This window comes from Eupeodes corollae, chromosome 3 (assembly GCF_945859685.1).
Source record: "Eupeodes corollae chromosome 3, idEupCoro1.1, whole genome shotgun sequence".
Taxonomy (NCBI): Eukaryota; Metazoa; Arthropoda; class Insecta; order Diptera; family Syrphidae; genus Eupeodes; species Eupeodes corollae.
In genome coordinates, this window is record NC_079149.1 from 514380 (window position 1) to 536387 (window position 22008).

A 22008-nucleotide genomic window follows, 5' to 3' on the forward strand; every position below is an offset into this window, starting at 1 on the left:
AAAACAAATATTGAAACAAGTATATAAGTTTTATTTTAAAAAGATTTTGTTGATTTTTAATTAACGTCACATTTCTGTACATTATTAACAAATTTTATAAAATTAAAAATCAAATCTCTCCTGTTTATCAAATTAGCATTGATATTCGTTGCTTTTGCTGATGTTACTTAAGTTATTGCCTACCTTTGTCCTGAATTTTGAATTTGTTTTCAAATGTAAGGCAATACTTCTATGTCTTGAACGCAATGTTTGTTTACATGTGCTTATTAATGAATACATTTAATTATTTTGCTTTTCAAGATTTCAATCGTTGCAAAAATGTTTGATATTTCCAAAAATGTTGTCTTAAAATGTGCAATCATCGATAAGATTATGATATTAAAAAAATAACAACAAAGGAAATCAGCTCTGATAATTTAAGATCTAAGCTTTGTGGTGGTCTAATTTTCAATATTTTTTTTTATAAATAAAACCCAAATTCAATTTGATGCGTTAGTCTTTATTGTACATTCAAAAGAAAATATGAAGCACTTGTTTTTATTGTCAGTTATTTTAACTTTCGTACTATCAACTTATGCTGCCAAATATCAATGGGGTATTTGTGGTCCTAAGGATTATCTCATTGCAAAAGACAAAGTTACAAAACATGGCTCACTATTTAGTTTATCAAGCTCAAAGAAATATATTTTCAAGCAAAAAGTAAGTTCTCAAAAAGAATAAAGTTTGCTTTTGTTACAAAATATTGACATCAGTATTTTTTGTATTCTTAGAAAATTGACGCATTAACTATTACCTGTGTAATTGTTACGGATCGAACAAAGAATTGTGACTCAACAGCTGTAATGGAAAGTGGGGGAGTTGGAAGTAAAGGATGTACCTTAAAATTCAAACCTCAAAGTGGTAAATGCATAAAATCACTTGTTCAGATTTATGCCCGTTAATGCTGTGTTCTTTTAAAAGATTCGATTTTGAAACTTGCATATGCTAAGTAATATTGTTATTACTAATAAAGTTGCAACTATTCATAACATGTTGTTTAATTACATCACTTTAACGTGCTTTTGTTAATGGCTAATAGTGAAAAATACATCTTTAAAAATATAATATTGATGCAATAAATATCGCAATCGATCTAAAAACACTTTTCAGAAATTGTGTACAATACTTAACATAGTGAAGAGGGACTTTTCGCTTCAATTTGCAATAAGATAAGATACTTTGATAAATCAGAATTTAAAATAAAAACACAGATAAAAGAAAATTGAACATCATGAAATGCTGACACCGATAGCCAATAAATTGATAAAATTTGAATCTTGCTTCAACAGTTTCAATTGACTGCTATAAACGTTACAACGTGAGAATACGACCATTTTCATAGTTTACAAAATATTCAAATTAATAGACATCTATTTCAGATGAAAATCGTACTACTATTTGGAATCCTCGCTATTTTTGCGGTCTGTGCTCAAGCTGCCATTCACCAGTGGGGTGAAGTTGGACCAAGAGATTATCTCATTGCGAAAGAAAAAGTTAAAAAATCGAGTATTATAGGTTTTACTTGTTCGAAAAAATATATTTTCAAACAAGATGTAAGAATTAATAAGAAATGTTTTAATTTTCGGTTTTTAAAGTTTAGTTTTATTTAGAAAAATGATTCAATGACCATTTCGGCAATTCGTGTTACTGATCGGAAAGACAAGTACACTGCGGTGGTAAATCTATTGCATGGAGGAATTGGATCAAAAGGTGCTACTTTGGAATTCAAGTCTAAACGGAGTGAAAACATAAACTGCCTAGTTGAAATTTAGGGACGATAATATATTTCACATTGCTGTCTTTTTATTGTAAATTTTCATATGTTAGAAAATATATACATTTTGTTAATAAATTGAAAGTCTTGTGACTGAAATTTCTGAAATTTCAGAAATATTTCATGAAGAACAGATCTCTTTTTTAAAGAATTTATTTAGCACAGTTTTTTGATCTTTCCAAGAGACATTTTAAGCAGATATTTCCTCATCGACAGCAATAAAATAGGGATATTCCTATGTATGTATTATTACGTTCGTGATTTGAAGTTGAAAATGATTTTAAAAAAATGTAAAAAGGTTTGGGAAACTTTGGTTTAAATGGTTAGAATGATTTTCCAATTGAAAATTTGAATGAATTTGTTCTGAAACTATTCCATAGTCTATCAAACCTGAGTCTTTTTGGGTCGCCATTTAAAAGATTTGAAAGCAACAAGTTTCATATTGACAAGTCGAAAAATGTTTGGTAATAATATCCAGTTGCATATTTGTTCCCACTAAAGGAAAATATATAATTAAACTGATATTAAATTAATACTCATAAATAATTAAATTTACCTATGAAACTTCCTGATAATTTTTACGACTGTATTTTAAACATAAGGAGGTGAATAATTAATTAAAAATAAACTTGTACTTCATTAATAAATCACTCACAAATAAGCTTATGATTTTTGAACACAACAATGGGAGTTCGAAAAACAAAAAACACAGTTTTTATTCCAGCATTTTTCCATCCATTTATCATTTCAAAAACAATGTCAAAATGAACTTGAATAAATGTTGGTGTCTACCTAAATGCTCTTGTTGATTACATATACTTCAAATTATTGTAAATATTTACACAAGTGTCTTTAATTTGCGAAGTCTTGAAAGTAGCTACGTTTTCAAAAATATGTGAAACGTGTGAGGGTGATCAAGATTCTAGGAAATCGAAAATATATGGAGCAAATAATAGAACAAAGGGATTTTGTATATCACATTTTAAATGTTCATAATAATGGTAATAATATTTTAATATTCTGAGTTGGGTAACAAGAATTACTTAAACATTTAAGTTTAAAAGTGTATAATATAACTGTACACAATTAAAGAACTAAAAATAAGGAAATCTTAAAACAAGGGTATTGTTTTCTTAAAACTCCTGAAACCAAATTGCACTTCACAAACTTTAAAGTTTCTTTGCTTTTATTCAAAATTGATTGAGTTAACCATACACAATTTGAAGCCAAAACTTCGCTTTTAAAATGTGCTAAATGAATCAAACAACTTTATTAATAATTTTAAATTTGTTTGATCAGAATGAGGTATGTACAAATAAATCGACAAAAATTAAAGCCCTCAATATAGAACGCAAATCGAACATAAAATTAGTTCGAAATGAAACATTTCTTGGTTCTAACATTCGCCATAGTGGCAGCCTTTTGTTTCAATACCTGTTATGGTGTTAATTTTACGCATGGTTCAATTGGACCGTACGATAAATTACTTTATCACGAATTTGTTAAATTACCAGCAAAACCAAATCAAATGGTTTCCAAAAATATAACATATCCACCATTGGCAAGTTCATATAAATCAGTTTTAACAATTTTTTCAAAATTTAACAATTCTTTTTTTTAGGGGATAAGACCAAGTTCTATAAGATTGATCTCTGCAGTGCGCGCTTTTGATTTGAGTAAGGACAAAGTTTATGGTTCAGGATTTGCTTCAATTACTAGAGGAGGTCCAAAAACCACATTCTTGGGTTTGTGCTTGAAGTCATTCAGGAATCTTGGATTGAATTTTGCTGTTGAAGTTTGGGGAAACTAATGTTAAAAACGTGGATACATTTTCCATTGTTATTTGATTTTTGTTTGTATATTTATAATAAAGTGTACAACATTTTCTTGGTTTCGTTTATTAAAGAAGAATCATCAGAAAATTTTGAAATAAACTTCAATTGACTTTTGGATTTGTTTTTTTCTTGCGGGAAATTTAAAATGTGCTTCCATCCTTATCACGATTCGTACAATAACTTCTCACAAATCAAACATAACTACCCAATGATATAAGAAGTGATCTTAAAATATAAAATTATTCACAATCGTAACTTAACAGTGGTTATATAAGTAAAATATCGCAAATCGGGTAATTAACAAAAAAAATTCGATCTTATTTTTAGTTCGTCATGAAGCATTTAATTGTACTAACGTTTGCTGTTATAGCAGCTACTTGGATTACCATATCACAAGGTGTCAGCTCTAGATATGGTTCCAAAGGTATTCACGATCAGTTGCTGCATAGACAATACGTTGTTATTGAACCATCTTGGTGGCGTGGACTTACATCTGATGTAGTATACCCTCCTCCGGTAATTTTTACTTTTTTTAATTTCTGTTAATTTACAAAATAAGTGATAAACGGCGATCAATTTTTATTAAAAGGGTTATGTGAATACGAAGCCCATATCTGCTGTTTTCGTGATTGATTCTACTGGAAGTACGAACACATCCACAGGATATGGATCGTTATCCAAGGGTGGGCCTGGAGAAACTCATGTAACAGTGCATCTAAAGTCTCCGTTCCGCACGGGTTTGAATTTCACTGTAGAGATTTATGGAACCTCAGGGTATCTGGTAAATCATGGTTAAATGAAAATTGCTTGTAAGATCAAAAAATCTTTTTGAAAACTGATGTGTAAATAAATACGTCTCACAGAGTTATATGTGTTTTAACTATTTAATGATGATTCTTTTACCTCCTCGGAATGATTTCTTTAACGAGCAACGAAGAAAAATGTTGAAATAATTATTATAACACTTGGATTTTTGTTTTTTTTTTTATGCAAAATTTAAAATGTGCTTTCATCTTTTTCTCGATTCGTATCATAACTCTTCGCTGTAACAGAACAGAAGCTGTATATCCACCTGTCTACGTAATCCTTCTAGTTTGTGTTTTGTTACTTAAAAGATAAGATAAAAAGCGGCCTTAAAGTATGAAATGACTCATAATTGAATCATCTTTTTGTTTATACAAATAAATAAATAAAGCATCTTAAATCCACATCACACCATTTCAAAAGTTGCGATTCCAGCCTTTAGTTCATTATGAAGCATTTAGAAGTACTAACGTTCGCTGTTTTCGCAGCTACTTGGATAGCCATATCACAAGGCCTAAGCTCTAGGTATGGTTTCAAAAGTGTTAACGATGAGCTAATTCACAGACAGTTTGTAGTTGTTGGATCATCTTGGTGGCGTAGAGTAACCGCAGATGTAGTTTTTCCTCCTCCGGTAATTTACAATTTTTTAAATTTCGGTTAAATTATATTCTTATTGCTTACGTTATCAAAATTTAAATTTCATTAAAAGGGTTACGTGAACACGAAGATTATATCTGCTATTTACGTGATTGATCAGACTGGAGGAACAAATACTACTACAGGATATGCATCGTTATCCAAAGGTGGTCCTGGTGAAAAGAATGTGACTTTGCATATCAAAGCTCCGTATGGCGTGGGTTTAAATTTCACTGTGGAAATTTATGGATTACGAGATTATAATATAGTGAATCATAGATTGGGTTACGGCAGGTAGAATGGGCTGGCGATTGATGAAGTTATCGAATCATGGTTGGAAGAAAGTTATCTACTTCCAAAAGTTCATGATCTGTTTGATAATCAATTTATAAAAATATTGTGACGGCAATGCCACATCCATAACTTTTTATTTATTAAAATTTTAATTGTAAATTTTGTAAACTTTATTATTGAAAAATAAATATTACTTTACTTTTTCTTACAATGTAATGCTATTGTGCATTTAAAATTATTATTTAATTATGAAAGTAAATACATTTGAAACAGTGCATATCTCCAAGATATCTTTATGAAACTTTAGTGATGAGAATCATTAACTGCCATGGACAGTAATTTTGTTAAGATTGATGACGAAAAGTTAATAGGAAATTAAATTAAAATAAGTTGCACATAATATAAGGAGAATATTTCATTAAAGTGTAAAAAACAAAGAAAATCTTAGTTGGAAAAACCTTTTCTTTTAAAAATATTCCCTTTTTATATGTATGTATTTGTGCTTGTATACCTTTTGTTATTGAAAACAAGAATAATTGTACAAAATAATTGCTCCTTTAAAGTAGAGCTCTTGAAATGACGTTGACACTTGGCGAATTCCATTAGAGGTACTGTTATAAGTACTTTATTGACATCCACTTTATAATTGGCTTATCTTATTTACTACCCCTGAAAGCAAGAGTAGTTGAAAGTACATATCAATTATTTTTATTTTTAACTTCTACATAATTTTTGAATATATTCCACCAAAAGAGACTTGTTAGTTGAAATTATGACGAAACTAATAATGCACATTGCACTTTTCAGTCTGCTTAAATATTTAAAGCTCAACACTTTAACTTATAACATCACTTTCCCAGAAAACAGTGAAGCTATTTAAGGAAATGGAATATTTAACAAAATAAAGTCATTAAACAAAACCAGAATACTAAGAACAGATGTTCTTTTCTTTAAAGTAAACAAATAATAAGAAGACAGTTACAGGAAAAAAAGAAATAAACTTTAAACCCTTACATTTCAAAAGTTTCAAGTCAATATCTTCAGCCAATATTTCTTACGTGGCCTTTGCCAGTTGGTAACATAAATGTTTACGCAGCAATTTTCATACTCCATACATTATTTCGTAAGTGTAGAAGGATGGTGGATACATTTAACAATGCAAACATATTTTTCATCAACAATTTATGTTTGAACTTTGACAAGTGTCATACGATATCTCTTTTGGAATTTGGATCAAATTTTTTAACATTTTGCTTTGTTTACTAAAAACCTATAATCAAAAATATAAAGTAAAGGATGTAGGAATGCACAATGAACGAATATTTTGGTGTACACTCTATTCAGTATACGCAATCACTTCAGGGCTTGAATTAATCAATAACCTGCGTAATGTTTCCTTTTCACTTGTTTAAAGTACTATAAGTATTCATTCTACATATGAGTGAATTATTTAATCTACGATTGAGTTAACTAATTCAAATGCGTAACATTGTTCTATGTTCATGTATGGCACCTCGAAAACAAGATAACCAACCCACTTAATGCAGTCTATTTATTGGACTCCGATTATATTTGGCAACTTCCAATGATATGAACATGCACATGAAGTAAGTACCTACAATATATAAACCGTAATCTAACCCCCAGCACAAAGTGAAGCCACATAACATCAACCACGCATTCTAACCACAGTCGCAGCAACCAGCAGCGTATTACGTATAACAAAACGCTGTTTTTCCAGAACATTTGCATTTGAATCTTCTCTGCACTCATGTAATCGAGCCCTTAAGCTTGATTTTGTCAACAGTGGAGAAGGGGTGAAATGTGAGCATCGTACCTTCAGTGGTTTTGTCAGATTTTCAATTAAAATTTTAAACTTTTGTTAGTTATCATTTTTGTTTTTTTTTTTTTCTGTTTTCGTTTCTTCCTTTCGAATGAAAAAAGGTTAAATTAACTTGAAAAAGTTTTTTAAGCTACGATTAATAATTATTACATCAAAACATTATTATTAAATTTCCTTAAAGCGAATTAAATATTAATGAATTTTATCTTCCATAAATTTCCACTCGGAACAAGAGCCCATAGTTATATTGTGATTGAAGCTTTAGGAGAACGTAAGTGAATCCAGGACCTCCGGAATATAAAGTTGCATGACCTCCAGTTCCATTAGTTACTTGATCAATAGCTCGAATACCAGTTATCATGCGACCATTCGGGCTACCCTGTTAAAAATCAAAACTTATTTAATTGTACATTGGATAAAATGTTAATCGATAAAAGCTAGCAACGTGATATCTTTATAAAATAGCTCCACACGATCGAACTTATAACTTATTCATAAATATCCTTGTTTCTATTTTATTAAGGTAAATAATAAAACTATAATACAAAGTGTGTTTGGCAACAGGCTCTATTTTCGAAAATGCGTGTTTTCGGTTTTCATGAATGGATTTCGGATTGTTCAATAGAAGTAGTATTGGATGAATTTAAGTCTGAAAACCACAATATAAATGCTGCTGTGCCTCAAGGCTTTGTTCTATCTCCAACACTCTTTCTCATTTTTATTAATGATCTCCTTTCTGAAACTTCTAATCCAATACATTTTTTCGCAATCGATAGAACTCTCAGCTTTTCATATTCGTTTTCAGACTCATAAACCTCTTCTTCGGATGTGGGACTGCAGCGACAAAATATGATAAGCTCATTCAATTCCGACCTAAAAAGCATTGTTCAATGGGGAATACAAAAGCGGGTGGAATTTAATGCTTCGAAAACACAAGAGTCTTGTATCGTTAAGGCGAGATATAAGCCATTTTACATGAATGCACTTGCATCAATGAGACTTAACATCTCGATATTCTCGGTATGTTTGAAACCAACCACCTCTTGTGGAACGATCATATACGAGATGTCGCTAAAAATATCGCAAGGTGTTTGGGTTTGTTAAGGCGATGCAAGAAATTGGTCTTTCCTTTTGATCTGGCAAGACTTATATACGTCCACAGTTTGAGTATAACTCTCATCACTGGGCTGGTGCTCCTGCAATTTACTTAAGCTTCTTTGAATGTAGAACATTTAAATTGATTAGTAGCAATGCTCACCAGTATACCCTCGAGCTTATTTTCTCGCAACTGATTCGTTCTTTAGCAGTGCTACGCGAATGTGGAATGCATTAATATTCTCTTGAGTGTTCGCTTATCATAAAACAAACAATTGTAAGCAGTTATTTGAAAATTAAGCTAAAAATATAGAAATTTTTTAATTTAAATTACTTGCATTCAAAGTTAAAACCTATTACAAAAATCTTCAGAGAACATTTAAAAGCTAAAGATATAATTTCTATTATATTGAGCGTAGTGCTAAGTGATAAGTTTTAAGCAAGAATACCACGCACGTATTAGTAAAATGTTTTTAAAAAAGAGTTTAAAGCAGAAAAGCACTGCGAAAAAAGAGGACTTAAAAAATGAGCTAGTGAACCTCATTTTAAAAGCAAAATATCTTTTGAATACTTGCACAAATTTATGATTTTGCAGAAATCATTACAATTTTCAAGCTCTTTTAATTTTTGAGAATATGAAAAAAAATGCTTTGTTCTGCTAATGAAAATCATCGTTTGTTTTATAGACTTAAACGAGATTGGTTTTGAAGGTTCATGTAAAAACGGGACGATAAATAAGCTTTTAACTTAATTTTAAAAGAAAAGAAACTCAGAATTAATATTTCAATTTTAATAGGTAAAGACATACTATTCGCAACAGATGGGAGTTATAAATTATTCAGTAAAAATACCTACAGGGATTTCTCTAAACAAATATGTACCTATACATCTAAATGCCATTGATAATGATACACTTTTTGCACACATTTTTGCATATTTTCCGAGATTTAAGAAAATGTTCTACATTTTCGGGGTCAACTGTTCTTGAGCACACACTATGATATATAAATTGAATTATTATCAGTTCGACACCAAGAACTCATCTACTCATTATTTTTTGTTTTATTAGCATCAAATATATTTAGTGTAATAAATGACTGTGCCACGACCAACACGACATAGCTATCACTATGCTAAAACGCTGGAGCGCTGATGTGCTGACATCACAAAATCAAAGTATCTCACATTTTTAAGGTATCTGACTTCTCGATTCACATATCGCTTCGGCACTGATAAATTTGCTATGTTTTCAACATACAACAATTGTGATGACGGCGCAAAACTACCCCAGGAACTTGTGACGGCATAAGCAGTCGCCAAAAATGAAACTATCACACATAAGATCACAAGTTTTGAAGTATTCATTATTGTTTACAAGTTTTGTCTTATTTTTTTTTGTTAATTTTTATTATTATTATTTTAGTTTGAGGATAAAAAGATATTCTTTTTTTTATAGCACGAAATTTATCAGCAAACTTTGATGTCTTGAAATTGATATGGAGTCGTTTGTGATTATAGGATGAATATTAAAACCGCTGATGTCTTTTAATATGAACTGAAAACTAAATTTAGGTTTCTGTTTGAATCATTTACTTTCTTGAGTGTCTTTTTTCTTATCAGTTGGCGTGCGAAATTGTCAAAAATTCAGTGTCAGAGCTACCGCTATACGAGATAGGAGGGATTTTGAGCTTATTTTATACTATGGGACACACGAATGTTTATTTCTTTAACTTTGTTGTTGATAAAATTAAAATTTGTATTCCTAAAGGAGTGTCCAAAAATTCACGAGTATTCAAAGCTGCGAAACCGATACTTTTTTTAACGTAGCAATGAAGTAATGATAATACATTTTTTTACAACTGTTTGGTTAGTTCGAGCAATAGGCTTTTCTATTCAATTAATTGGGGGCCTTTAAAAACTCACTGTTGTTGTAAAGTCTAAAAGCTTATGCAAATTGAACAACCAAAGTGTAATTAAAGACATGTATTATGGGAGTTCTTATGTTATCAGAAGAAAAACTGACTTGAACATTATTATATCAAAATAATGTCTTTCGCGGCTTTGAAAATAATCCGATCTGATAAGAGAAGTTAATGAATTTTAAATTAAATATCTGTTTTTTTTTTAAGTTTTGCTTATTTTGTTTATGAAACTTTATGAAACGAAAACGTTGGTTTATTTGTTTCAGATTTATTTCTTTATCCTAATATTTCAGGCAAGTAGCAATTTATACTCTTCTAAATTATTTTGATAGTCATCAGACGGGATTTCCATTCAATTAACAATTTGTATTCCATATTCGTTTAACTCTTTTAAAAAGAAGCTATAAAACAATATTTTTATAGGCAAGTCATTTTTGTGTGTACATTTCTTAGAGATTTTTAATATCTTATCGTTTTCGCTAGAATTTTTAACTCAAGAATTATAACGTGTTTTTGATTTGCTTTGGAGATAACAATGCTATGGGTATAACAACAATTTTGTGCTTCCGGAAATTGACGCGAAATGTTTAGTTTTGCTAATAGTAATTCAAGATTATTTGAAAAATAATATAAACAAAATTTTGATAAAATAATATTTGTATTTGCAAGATTTATGTCTTCAAGGAAAAGAAACATAAAGCGCAGATAAATATTAAAAAAAAACATCTTTAAACGATATGATACTAAGTTCTTAACAAATTTACATTCGCTTGATTCCAAAATAAATTATATTTGTATGTTATTTAATTCTTTATCGCACGAACTTGCTCCTGTATTCAAAGAGTCTCTTTAAAAATATTTAATGTATTTCAAGATTTAAAAATGCACCCCAAAATGTTTTCTTTTCAAAAATTAACATTTATTTAGAACTTGTTGATAAACGTTTTACGTACACCAGGGTATAATTTTCGTAAAAAAATGGTGACGCATTTTCAGGATATAGAATTTTGAAAAAAAAAAAAAATTATATTTTTTATCTTAAATAAAAAGAATGAAACTTTTGATTATTAAATCTTACTAACCTTGTGTAGAAAAATTTTTGAAATCAGTTGATTATTTAAAAATAATAACACAGTTCTTCTCTACCATCGTAATGTAATGCTTGATTAAAGTCTCGAATTCTTACGAAACTTGCAATATAGTTTCTATAAAAGTAAAAACTTTACACAAAAAAATTAAACACGGAGAAAAGTGTTTACAAATTTAAGAATTAAAATAATAAAAAAAGAGGCTGGGACTTCCCATCCTGTCTATCGATTTATCTTACTTAAAATTATTTTTTCTAAGAATGACGACGAAAAAACGTCGCGAGCGTACGGACGTAGAGACGTAACGAACATACGTACACCCTCACGCACAGACATCTTTATACAAATATTTTATTTTGACTCTAGTGACCTTAAACGTCGAGAAATGTCGAAATTTTCAATTTGACAAATCCGACCCATTGCAAGAACTTCCTATGGGACACTTCATTGCTGGTTCAGAAAGAAGTATTACTTTGCCTTTTCAAAGTAAATATTTTTTAATTTAATTATATCTTCAAAATCGTCGGGATTTATTGTAGAAATTTCAAAATTAAGTATTTCCATTATACAAACAAAAATATTTTAAAATGAATTAAAATTAAAATATCCTTCGTTAAACTATTCTTATCTTTAAAATTGGGAACTCCACAATTATTTTTCACTGTTCCCTGTAAACTACAATCCCTCAACCCTCTACAATAATTTTTACCCCTTTTGACATTAATATAACATTATTATCGTTTAAACATTCCATGTGTTCTTATGTGCATGCGTTAAGGATGTAGAAAAGAAAAGTTTATCTAATTTAAAACAAATTCCTTCTTTGCATAATGCATTCAAAGTATTGATTTATGTCTGTTGAAAGACCGAAAACAATATGACTGGCAGTAGATGGATATTTGTCTGCCTTCAAGCCAACTATACCCCAGAAGAATAAGTTGGAAAAACTCAAGTGAGCATACAGGAATGCCTGCCAAAAACTAAAAGGAAGTTGAAAAGTCTTCTTCGAAATCGCAAGCAACCACAATACTCGTACACAGCCACTTGAGGAATTTCCAACATCACGATGATGATGGTACATTAGAAAAGAGTCCCACTTGGTGGCGCGACAGGCGCTCGGAGGAGATAAGATAAAAAGGGAACGCAGACAACATGTCGAGTAGAAACAGTTATTCTTAGAATTTTGGCAATATTTTCTATATTCGAGAAAACCAAGTCTTTTTTCTTACACAAAATAGCATACGGTGCAAACAAATCACATTTTCCAAAAGGGCCTTGGAGAAGAAAATAAATTCATATCAGCACGCACAAACTCACTCACGACAAGACATCAAGCCAAAACAGTGAACAAAAGTATCAGCTATCACTTTCCAAACAAGTCGAGAGGAAAACCAAGTGAAAAGGGTGCACTGGCACTCTCATCTCACATCATTGTGCAAAATGAAAACCCCCTCTTTAAGTTCAAGGATGTTGTTCATTAAAATATGATACTTTGCCGTAGAGAAAGATTTGGGCTTTCACAATTTATTTAAACGATGCTGGGGCTTCGTTTTGGAAATGGAATATGGAAAGGGTTGATTTCGGTGTGGAGAAGTGAAGACTTGTTGGGGTTTTTGGGGTCATTTTTCAAGTTTTCTTCTGTCTGTTGGATAAGTTGCTTCGTCTTCTCTTGTTTTTGTTTCGTATAGGTAGGAACTGTTAATGAGAATAATTATTATAAGAAGTACGAGCTAAAAGGGGTTAAAGAGGAAAAGCAGGCACCTCCCTTTACTTACTCCTGCTCCCCAATTAATTTAAATTGCTAGTCTAGTATTTACACTATGGTGGGAGTGTGTTTTTTTGTTGAAGGAATAAGGCTCCTCTTTAGCAATAAAGATGTGAAGATGGATGAGATGGGTCTCTTTTGTTGTGTTTTGGGATCTATCTATAATAAAGCTTATATTCTTGAGTTGAAGTAACAATGAGCTGGTTTTTTGTTGTTGTTGTCTTTTCATTTTTATTTTTGGGGTAGATAGACTTTGTTCGCCGCCTGTTGATGGTTTCGTTTGATAACAAAGAGAAGTTTTTGGATTAAAAAATAGGTTTTAATTAGAAGTTTTCGTTGCCAATTATGATATGAATTTAATAATTTGATGACAAAAACGTATAATTTCCAAAGGGCTGAGGGAAAATGTCAGAAAATGTGTCTTATACTTTCATAAACGAAAAACGTTAACTGAGATAAAACACAAAATTTAAGTATATCTAAAAATATTTTTTTAACTGCTTCTTGGTAATAATTCTTATCACTAATTTTAATACTTTTTCTTAAAGTTAAACAGCCAGCGGAGTATCATTTTAACTTTATACCTTGACATTTATTCATACGTGAGATTCCATCGGCAAAAACTTCTACTCAGATGATACGATAACCTTCATAATACGCAAACGATAAAATCATTTATGTGTTACCATAAAATTTTGAAATATCGAAACCAATTTATAAAACAAAATCTATCAGCAAAAAGGTATTTACGCCCTTAATGAGGCAAAACGAAATCAGCACGCATAAGGAATAGGTAATATAAAATATGAAATACTTGGTGGTAATATCAGGCTATGGAATTACGGATGGATGGACGATCACGAATAAGCGATTTTATTTTTTATTATTTTTTTTTCTCGCCCTTGTCAGATTCAATCCCAATGACTGGACAGTAGGACATTTTGCATTGCATAGTCGGAATAATTCTTATAGCTTTGTGACCTTATTTATACTTAGGTACTTATTAGCTTCCCATAGGAAGTTATTGTAATCGTTCCGATTAGTCAAATTGAAAATGTTGATATTTCTCGACGTTTTTTGGTCTCTAGAATGAAGATTAAAGACTTCTAGAGAGATGTCTATGCGCACATGTTCGTAGGTCCGTACGTTCGGAAAGCTTTTTTAACTTTTTTAACAGCTGGTAAATTTATTAGAAAAACTCGAATCGAAATTTTTTTTAATAAACAATAAAAACTTAGAAAACATAACCAGAACTTGTCAAAAATTAATTTGCGACTCTAATATTTTTCAAAAATTAAAAAGAGGCTGGGATGCGACCCACACTGATGACTTCCTATCCCGCCTGTCGAAATAGTTTAGTTTGAAAATCTACTTATGTTAAATAGATTTTTAGTCGAAACAATTTTTTACCAATTTAAATATCATTTCTTAAATGTATAGAAATTGGATGAATGAAATTAATTTGGGAGATATCAAGAACCGAACATCAATTTCAACCAAATTTGCGTACTATTTTTTGTAGATTTTATTTTTTATGAAAAAACAGACTGTTACATTTTTATAAAAAACAAAAAACAATATTTCTCAAAATTTAATCGAATGTGGAAAACAATGTTTTATATAAGATAAAATAAATTTGAAGCCATAATCTCAAGTTTTTGAAAAGATATTTTTCGTTGCACAAAACCGATCGAGCACTGAATAAGCTCGCTGTATAGTGTTGCCATAAGAAGTGATAAATTGTGATATTAGTTTTAATTTTGTTGTGTTTTTGTTCCATTATTTTAAATTGTTCGTTTATTTATCTTTTTATTTGTGTTATTTATTTATTTATTCAACTTTCATAATAACAAAAAAATGCAATAGTACAAGTTACTCAAAACTAATAAATTTGAAAAATCCCTTGAAGAAGCTGGAAAAACGTCGGGGAACAGAAGATAAATTAGTTTTTTTATTAATTGCATCAAGAATATTGATCATTAAAGCGCAATCAAACAAACATTATATATTAAAACTTTTTTTTACAAAATCAACAAAAACACATTTAAGAAAGATATGGACTTCAAATTCTCGCAGCCCAGCCCCTCTATTTAGTTTTGGTTTTAATTCAGAATAAAAACTTGAGGGGATTAAAATATAGGGATTAAAATTAAGATGTGTATCAACAGTGTCTAAAGTCTGAAACCCCATTCAAAAATTCAAATATTAAAATTAACTTCTGCCAAAATATCATTATTATAAATTTAAAAAACATATAAAACCAACAGAGACCTTATCTACTTGCCTCGTTATCAGTTTTTAATTTCTGTTGGGGTAATCTGCCCCACTGTACGCTCCCAGAGAAACATTAAGTGCATATTACAGCATCAATATAGTGCCAAATAGCATGACATATAAAGTCAATTGTGATTATGATATTAAAACGATTGCGCTTGGGCAATTGCCTCCTGTGGTGTGCTATAAATAAAATAAGATCTCATAATAAATGACCATTGGTCGAATAGGGTCTTGGTCTTGTCTGGTATTCGTGTAGCCTGTAGCACTTCCCTTGGCTCTTACATAGCTATGTACAACTCGGTTTATTATTTTAAGATTACAAACTTAATGGGAATGAACGTATGGAGTATATTTTTATTTTAAATTTTATATGAAAACATCTTAATACACCTTCTTGGTTGATTTTATGGGTTTTCTCAGAAAGTTAACTGAGATAAATTGCATCAACATGAAATTGAATGGGAACGCTCAAAACATAACGCCTGAGTGAGTTTCAATGCATCATATTGCAATCGCTTTACGGATAAAACCCCTTTAAGGACGTAGGTAGTAGGTAGGAATATTTTCCAGACACCATTCATGGAGGTTTATCCAGGAGCGTAGCTAAAAATCCAATTTGTTGGGCATACAAAATGTTTGGTTTTCTTTTAACTTTAAAGCGGTTTTTAAAATGTGAAACTAAATTCTTTATAGAATTTTTAAGGCATCATGATATTTCCTTATTTAAGAAATGAATTGTTATTATGGTGGAAAATATATATTTTGGAATTATAGCCAGAAATTAAATATTACTGGAATAATCAGACTTCTTTTTGAGAACTCTTTCCACAGATAAATAAGAGACCAAAAGATATTTTTGCAGCTAATTACATGAATATTAGGAAGACCCGTATTCGAGCCCGGGTTTGACTTCATTTTCGAGTGAAAAACTACACAAGTCCCTTTTTTTCTTCAAATCAAAATTGTAAAGAGATGCACAGCACATCCCTTCCCTTGCAATTTCTACTTACTTTTCTATTCACCTAATTCCGTATTTCAAGCCTAGAAAAACTGGACTACCTACTCAAAGACATAAACATAATATTTTTTTTAAGGGTGCGTAGAGTTCAAACCCCTAAAGTTGTACAATATGTATGTTAATGTGTCTAACAGACAGTTACAAAGTAACCTGAATGGATTGATTTCATGACGTGATGGTAGTTTAAATGTGCCATGATGGATGGATAGCGATGAATGGATGGATGAATGAAGTGAAATATGCGAAATTGAAATGAAGTTGGAATATTATTTTGAGTGAAGTTATACGTGATCTTAACGGGTGGAAAGTTCTTTTGTTGGGTTTTGACGTTTTGATGGAAATCGAGATTTTATTCAGTTTAAAAAGTATTTGTTTTCTGTTTTTTAACTTCCCATAGGAAGTTATTGTAATGGGTCCGATTTGTCAAATTGAAAATTTTGACATTTCTCGACGTTTCAAGGTCCCTAGAGTCGAAATAAAAGATTTTTAGAAAGATGTCTGTGCGTGCGTGTGTACGTACGTTCGTACGTCCGTACGTCCGTACGTCCGTACGTCCGTACGTCTGTACGTCCGTACGTCCGTACGTTCGCGACGTTTTTTTCGTTGTCCATAGCTCAAGAACCAGAAGAGATATCGACTTCAAATAAATTTTGTTATACAGATAATGAGGCAGAAAGATGCAGAAAGGGCTCTCAAGAAAATTGCGTGGGTGGTTTTTTTACCATAGCAGTTTAAAAAAAAGGTGAAAATTTTGGTTAACCCTAAATATCTTACGAACCAAAAACGCTAGAGACTTGAATTAAATTTTATATAATAAGCTGTAATGTGATCTCAAAGTAGTATATTTTTTGAAAAAAATCAACATAACGGTTTTTTTTATAAATCAAAAAAACTGAAAAAAAAAATTTGTCACCTCCTAAATTTAACGACTAACATATGATTTCATCTCCAAAACAATTTTGAGCAACGAAGAATAATGTTTTTGACATCTGATAAAATTTTGAGAAAAATCGAATTGACAGTTTTTTTTATAAAAAATAAAAATCTAAAAAAAACATTACTCAAAGTTGGTAAAAATTAAATATCGATTCAAATATCTTTTCAAAAACTTAAAATTTGGGCTTCAAACTTATTTTATCTTATAAGAAATATTGTTTTCAACATTCAGTAAAATTTTGAAGAAAATCGAATTGACAGTTTTTTTTACAAAAAATAAAAACCTAAAAAAAAATTAATAAAAGTTGGTAAAAATTGATTTTCGACTCAAATATCTTTTCAAAACTTTGAGATATTGGCTTAAATTTACTTTTATCTTTCAAAAAGTATTGTTGTCAACATTCAGTGAAATTTTGAACAAAATCGAATTGACAGTTTTTTTATAAAAAATTAAAAACCGAAACAAAATTAACAAAAGTTGGTAAAAATTGAATATGGATTCAAATATCTTTTCAAAAACTTGAAAGTTAGACTTCAAACTTATTTTATCTTATAAAAAATATTGTTTTAAGCATTCTGAAAGATGTTGAGAAAAATTAAATTGACAGTTTTTTTTACAAAAAATAAAAACCTTAAAAAAAAATTAATAAAAGTTGGTAAAAATTGATTTTCGACTCAAATATCTTTTCAAAACTATAAAATATTGGCTTCAAACTAATTTTATCTTATAAGAAATATTGTTTTCAACATTCGATAGAATTTTGAAGAAAATCAAAATGACGGTTTTTTTACAAAAAATAAAACTCTAAAAAAAAACAATACTAAAACTTGGTAAAAATTTATTTTCGACTCAAATAGCTTTTCAAAAATTAAAAATATTGGCTTCAAACTTATTTTATTTTACAGAAAATATTGTTTTCGATATTCAGTGATTTTTATATAAAAACAGTTCGTTTTTCATAAAAAATAAAATCTATAAAAAATAGTGCGCAAATTTGGTAAAATTGATACTAGTACATATAGACAAACTTTTAAGCAAGACAAATCGACAGACGGGATGGGAAGTTATCAGTGTGGGTCGCATCCCAGCCTCTTTTTTTTTTCAAACAGGGGAGTTTGCATTTTAAGTTGAAATAAGATACCTATGTTTTAACGGTTTAAAGAGATACAATCTTGTATTCAGGGGATGTCATAAATGGTATTATATTCACTTTGCAATTTAGTATTTCTATTGTATACATTCAAAAAGGAATTGAAACAGAAAATTGTAAATTCAGAAGGATTTTAAAATAATTTGGAGAGTTTTTAGGACTAAAACAGTACAACGATACTAATGATGAAGCTGGTAAGCTAAGCTTGTGTAGATTTTCCAAGCTACTTTATTGCTTTTTGAGAAAATGACGATTTAGGCCCCTTTTGTTTTGTGACCCATCTGACGTATAATAGCCTGCGTTGCTATAAACCATGACATAGAATTGCACAAAAGGCCATATGCATTCTTTTATGTACATAATAGAGGCTATCTATAAAATTAGCAATAATATAAGCATTTCATTGTTTAACTTCCTCTCTATTGATTTTTACAATTATATGCATAAACATAAAGGCAAGAAACAACAACAAAAAAACGCCTACAGTGCTACCGCTAAATTTGTATACCCCATACCAATTATTCAAACAATTTTATTGAATTATCAATTCACCACAGTATCCAATAGATAAAAATCATATTGAAAAATATTTTCGAACAAAATATTCATAACTCCATAATATGCGACCTCAAATTACAAGCAATAGGGCGTCCCACAAGCTTAAAATAAATTAATTCTACCAATAAAACTAACACTTTTGGTATGCTCCAACGACGACGCGATCGACGCTATGGACGCGACGTGCAACAGGTGTACACAACACTTATTCGAGATTCAACAGCAGCAACAGCTGGAGATCAATCCGTCGATAGGCTAAGCTTTGGCTGCCTTACTGCCTGCCTCACTACCCCACCTTGACATCTCAATACCATCGATCATTAAATTATGATTGGTGCAGTTTCAAAGGCTTTGAATGGAATTATAGAACCACTTCGCCGCCAGCACCACCGTCACCGCGCGCCGCCATGATGTCCGTCCGTTTGTGTCGTCGTCACCCATAGGTATAAAACGCCACAGGTGGGCGTGAATTTAATTCGAATTCGAACAACATTATTACTGCAACACTTTTTATATTGTTCGTTTTTGTCACCGTCATCGTTATTAATTTTTTAAAAATGTGTTTTGACATTCCGTATAGTTCATTGATGACGGATCTATTGTTAAAAAACTTAGCATCAGAATGAGCTCGAATTCTTTTGCTCGACCCATTTTCACCAAATCAAAGTAACTTCGATTTTTGACGTTTTTGGAGTCTTATAGAGAGACCTGAAATATGTGAAGATCTTAATCTCGAGGATGAGATAATTTCAAAAGAATAGAAAGAATAAATTCAATTAATCAGGTTATTTTAATGCAAAACTTTCGAGACTTAAAATGATTTCAAAAGTGGTTACCTTTCTATCCAAACATTCGAAGAACTTCTGTCTTGAGTTTCTTAATATGGAATCTTAGTTTATGGAAATTTTTCCTTAAGCTTCTTTGTGTAATATGAGAAGAATGCTTAGGTGTAGAATTTCATTTCTTATGTACATAGATTAAGCTTATCTTAATGAATATCATTGCGAATCCATGGATATTGATGGAGGTTTGGTTTAAAAGGGGAAAAGTTGAGTCTTGAGTGTCTTATCCGTTAACCTAAAGCATATTTCTAAAGGTTAGATTTCTTGAAAGCTGCTTTTTGTGCATTTAATGGGAAACCTATTTGACTATTTGAATTGTTATATTATGTTAATGATTTGAATGGGTTTATGTATATAAATTGGTGGTTTTCGAAGAAAAGTTATGGTTATGGTGATTTCATGTTGGAGCTTGGAATTCCATTTCGGTTAGTTGATGGTATTATTGTTCTTTATTAGCCATATTTAAGCGCCTTAGCTTAGGTGGGGTATTTAAAATGTTTGTATGTCATTGTTATAAGAGAAAATTGATGGTTTAAAACATTTTATTAATGTGCTAGCGTAAAATAGTAGTTTTTTTTTCTCGTAAGACTACAAACTATGACCTAAGTCATTTGAAAAAGTTATTACAGAGAAAGTATACTCTGAAAATGAGATATTTTCTTTCCGAAAATTACATTTAAAAATCACTTATAAGCCTAACTTTAAAATTAGTTCAAGTTAAAAAAAGGTCAGTAAATAGGAAGGAATGGTGATTTTGAAGCTTTAAGTCCAAAATCGAAATGCATTTTAGAATACAACCTAAAAACGAACTTTCTAACATTTTTTAACTCAATTTTTTTTTGAACTTTGTTGGATGGCCTGTTGCCCGATGCTATACTATTTCAATTTATTAAAGAAAGTTAATTTTCAAAGTTTGGAGAAAACTATTTACATGTAAACTCACTGCTGTGTATACTTAAAAATCTGAAGGACCTGGGAAGCGTATGAACAATTCATTTCATAATTGTTTTGAATTTTAAATATTTCGATGTCATACAGACATAAATGTTTTCTACTCTAATCGTATCCTTAAAACTCTAACTTTTACATATTAAGTATGCTTAAAGTATTTTTTAATAATTTAAAAATTAAATTTAATAATTCTTAAGTATCTGGCTCAGGGATTCGAGATTAAATCATTCTGTTGAATTAAAGAATCTACAAATTTCTCAACTTTTAAATGACATGCATATGATTACATTGTGCTCTTTTATCAAGCATTTTTTTATTTAATAATTAATATTAATGCATTTTATAAACCATAAAAAGACAAATTTTAAATTAAACAAAAGAATCTAAAAGCCTTTAAAAAATCATAAAAGTGATTTTTTAAATATTTCAAATGTTCTAATCTTAAGATAATAGACTTACAGATCTAAGCTACAAATTTCCTTTTTCTTAATTTATATGGGTATATGAATAAACTTATGTTTAACAACATCAAATCTATAAAAAGATAAACAAGAAATTTTAAATAAAAAACAAATGAATATTGAAGCTCAGCCTTACAATCAATAAAATGTCGCCGAAAAAGCAATTTTATGCAGCAACATCATGGATGTATTTCCTTTCCTAAACAACAACAACAAATAAAAAACATGTTGCTTTGCATTTAGTGCTGATCGTTTTTATTTTATATAAATTGAATAAAGCTTGAATCACAGTTAATTGGTTTCTGATTTTATCGATAAACATAAAATTAGATCCCCAGCTATCATGTACTGCTATGTATACTCGTATATAGTATCGATGTATCGGTCATTCATGATTTATCACTTTTATCTCGGTTTATTTGATTGTATATCAAAGATACATGATCAAGATAGAGGAATGATTTAAATAACGCTTTTCATGAAATCAAAATTCAAGTTATAAATTTTCCTTAAGGGAAAAGACATGTTTCAAGCACGCAGTAGGTTGCACTGGGAATGTGGGGTATGTTGTAAGCTGTAATCAATATAAAATCATGTTTGACGTCGGAATATGTCTTTCTTTGATTTAATTCAATTTTGATAAGAAAGGAATCAGACTTTATCTGTAAAATATGTATTTTGGTTAGATTTCAGTACAAAGTTTCGGCTGATTTCTTAAC

General features: G+C 30.1%; 5 protein-coding genes and 1 long non-coding RNA gene across 6 annotated transcripts in view; 4 read left to right on the plus strand and 2 right to left on the minus strand.

The window, feature by feature from the left end:
- The window catches only part of LOC129949169 (protein Wnt-5), a 109159-nt gene that overhangs the window by 41336 nt on the left and 45815 nt on the right, over nucleotides 1-22008 (minus strand). The window lies entirely within an intron of this gene.
- Nucleotides 1219-1946, plus strand: LOC129949178 (uncharacterized). Its single transcript, XR_008782010.1, has 3 exons — nucleotides 1219-1357; nucleotides 1419-1592; nucleotides 1650-1946. It is a non-coding gene; the product is annotated as an uncharacterized LOC129949178 (long non-coding RNA).
- LOC129949172 (uncharacterized) lies at nucleotides 3169-3763 on the plus strand. The gene is made up of 2 exons (XM_056060456.1): nucleotides 3169-3374; nucleotides 3435-3763. The coding sequence occupies exons 1-2, from the start codon at nucleotides 3192-3194 to the stop codon at nucleotides 3621-3623; spliced, it is 372 nt and encodes a 123-aa protein (XP_055916431.1). The 5' UTR covers nucleotides 3169-3191; the 3' UTR covers nucleotides 3624-3763.
- On the plus strand, nucleotides 3880-4512 carry LOC129949171 (probable salivary secreted peptide). The gene is made up of 2 exons (XM_056060455.1): nucleotides 3880-4164; nucleotides 4238-4512. The coding sequence occupies exons 1-2, from the start codon at nucleotides 3982-3984 to the stop codon at nucleotides 4442-4444; spliced, it is 390 nt and encodes a 129-aa protein (XP_055916430.1). The 5' UTR covers nucleotides 3880-3981; the 3' UTR covers nucleotides 4445-4512.
- Nucleotides 4859-5598, plus strand: LOC129949170 (probable salivary secreted peptide). The gene is made up of 2 exons (XM_056060454.1): nucleotides 4859-5083; nucleotides 5162-5598. The coding sequence occupies exons 1-2, from the start codon at nucleotides 4901-4903 to the stop codon at nucleotides 5384-5386; spliced, it is 408 nt and encodes a 135-aa protein (XP_055916429.1). The 5' UTR covers nucleotides 4859-4900; the 3' UTR covers nucleotides 5387-5598.
- Nucleotides 7333-9932, minus strand: LOC129949174 (uncharacterized). Its single transcript, XM_056060458.1, has 2 exons — nucleotides 9506-9932; nucleotides 7333-7604 (listed from the first exon to the last, which is right to left on the minus strand). Exons 1-2 carry the CDS (start codon nucleotides 9683-9685, stop codon nucleotides 7428-7430), a joined length of 357 nt encoding a protein of 118 aa, XP_055916433.1. The 5' UTR covers nucleotides 9686-9932; the 3' UTR covers nucleotides 7333-7427.

Coding starts and splice junctions, on each gene's coding strand:
- LOC129949172 (XM_056060456.1), top strand. CDS start 3,192: ATGAAACATTTCTTGGTTCTAACATTCGCCATAGTGGCAGCCTTTTGT. Junction 3,375..3,434: donor ATATAACATATCCACCATTG/GCAAGTTCATAT, acceptor TCTTTTTTTTAG/GGGATAAGACCAAGTTCTAT.
- LOC129949171 (XM_056060455.1), top strand. CDS start 3,982: ATGAAGCATTTAATTGTACTAACGTTTGCTGTTATAGCAGCTACTTGG. Junction 4,165..4,237: donor ATGTAGTATACCCTCCTCCG/GTAATTTTTACT, acceptor TTTTATTAAAAG/GGTTATGTGAATACGAAGCC.
- LOC129949170 (XM_056060454.1), top strand. CDS start 4,901: ATGAAGCATTTAGAAGTACTAACGTTCGCTGTTTTCGCAGCTACTTGG. Junction 5,084..5,161: donor ATGTAGTTTTTCCTCCTCCG/GTAATTTACAAT, acceptor TTTCATTAAAAG/GGTTACGTGAACACGAAGAT.
- LOC129949174 (XM_056060458.1), bottom strand. CDS start 9,685: ATGAATACTTCAAAACTTGTGATCTTATGTGTGATAGTTTCATTTTTG. Junction 7,605..9,505: donor AAGTCAGATACCTTAAAAAT/GTGAGATACTTT, acceptor GATTTTTAACAG/GGTAGCCCGAATGGTCGCAT.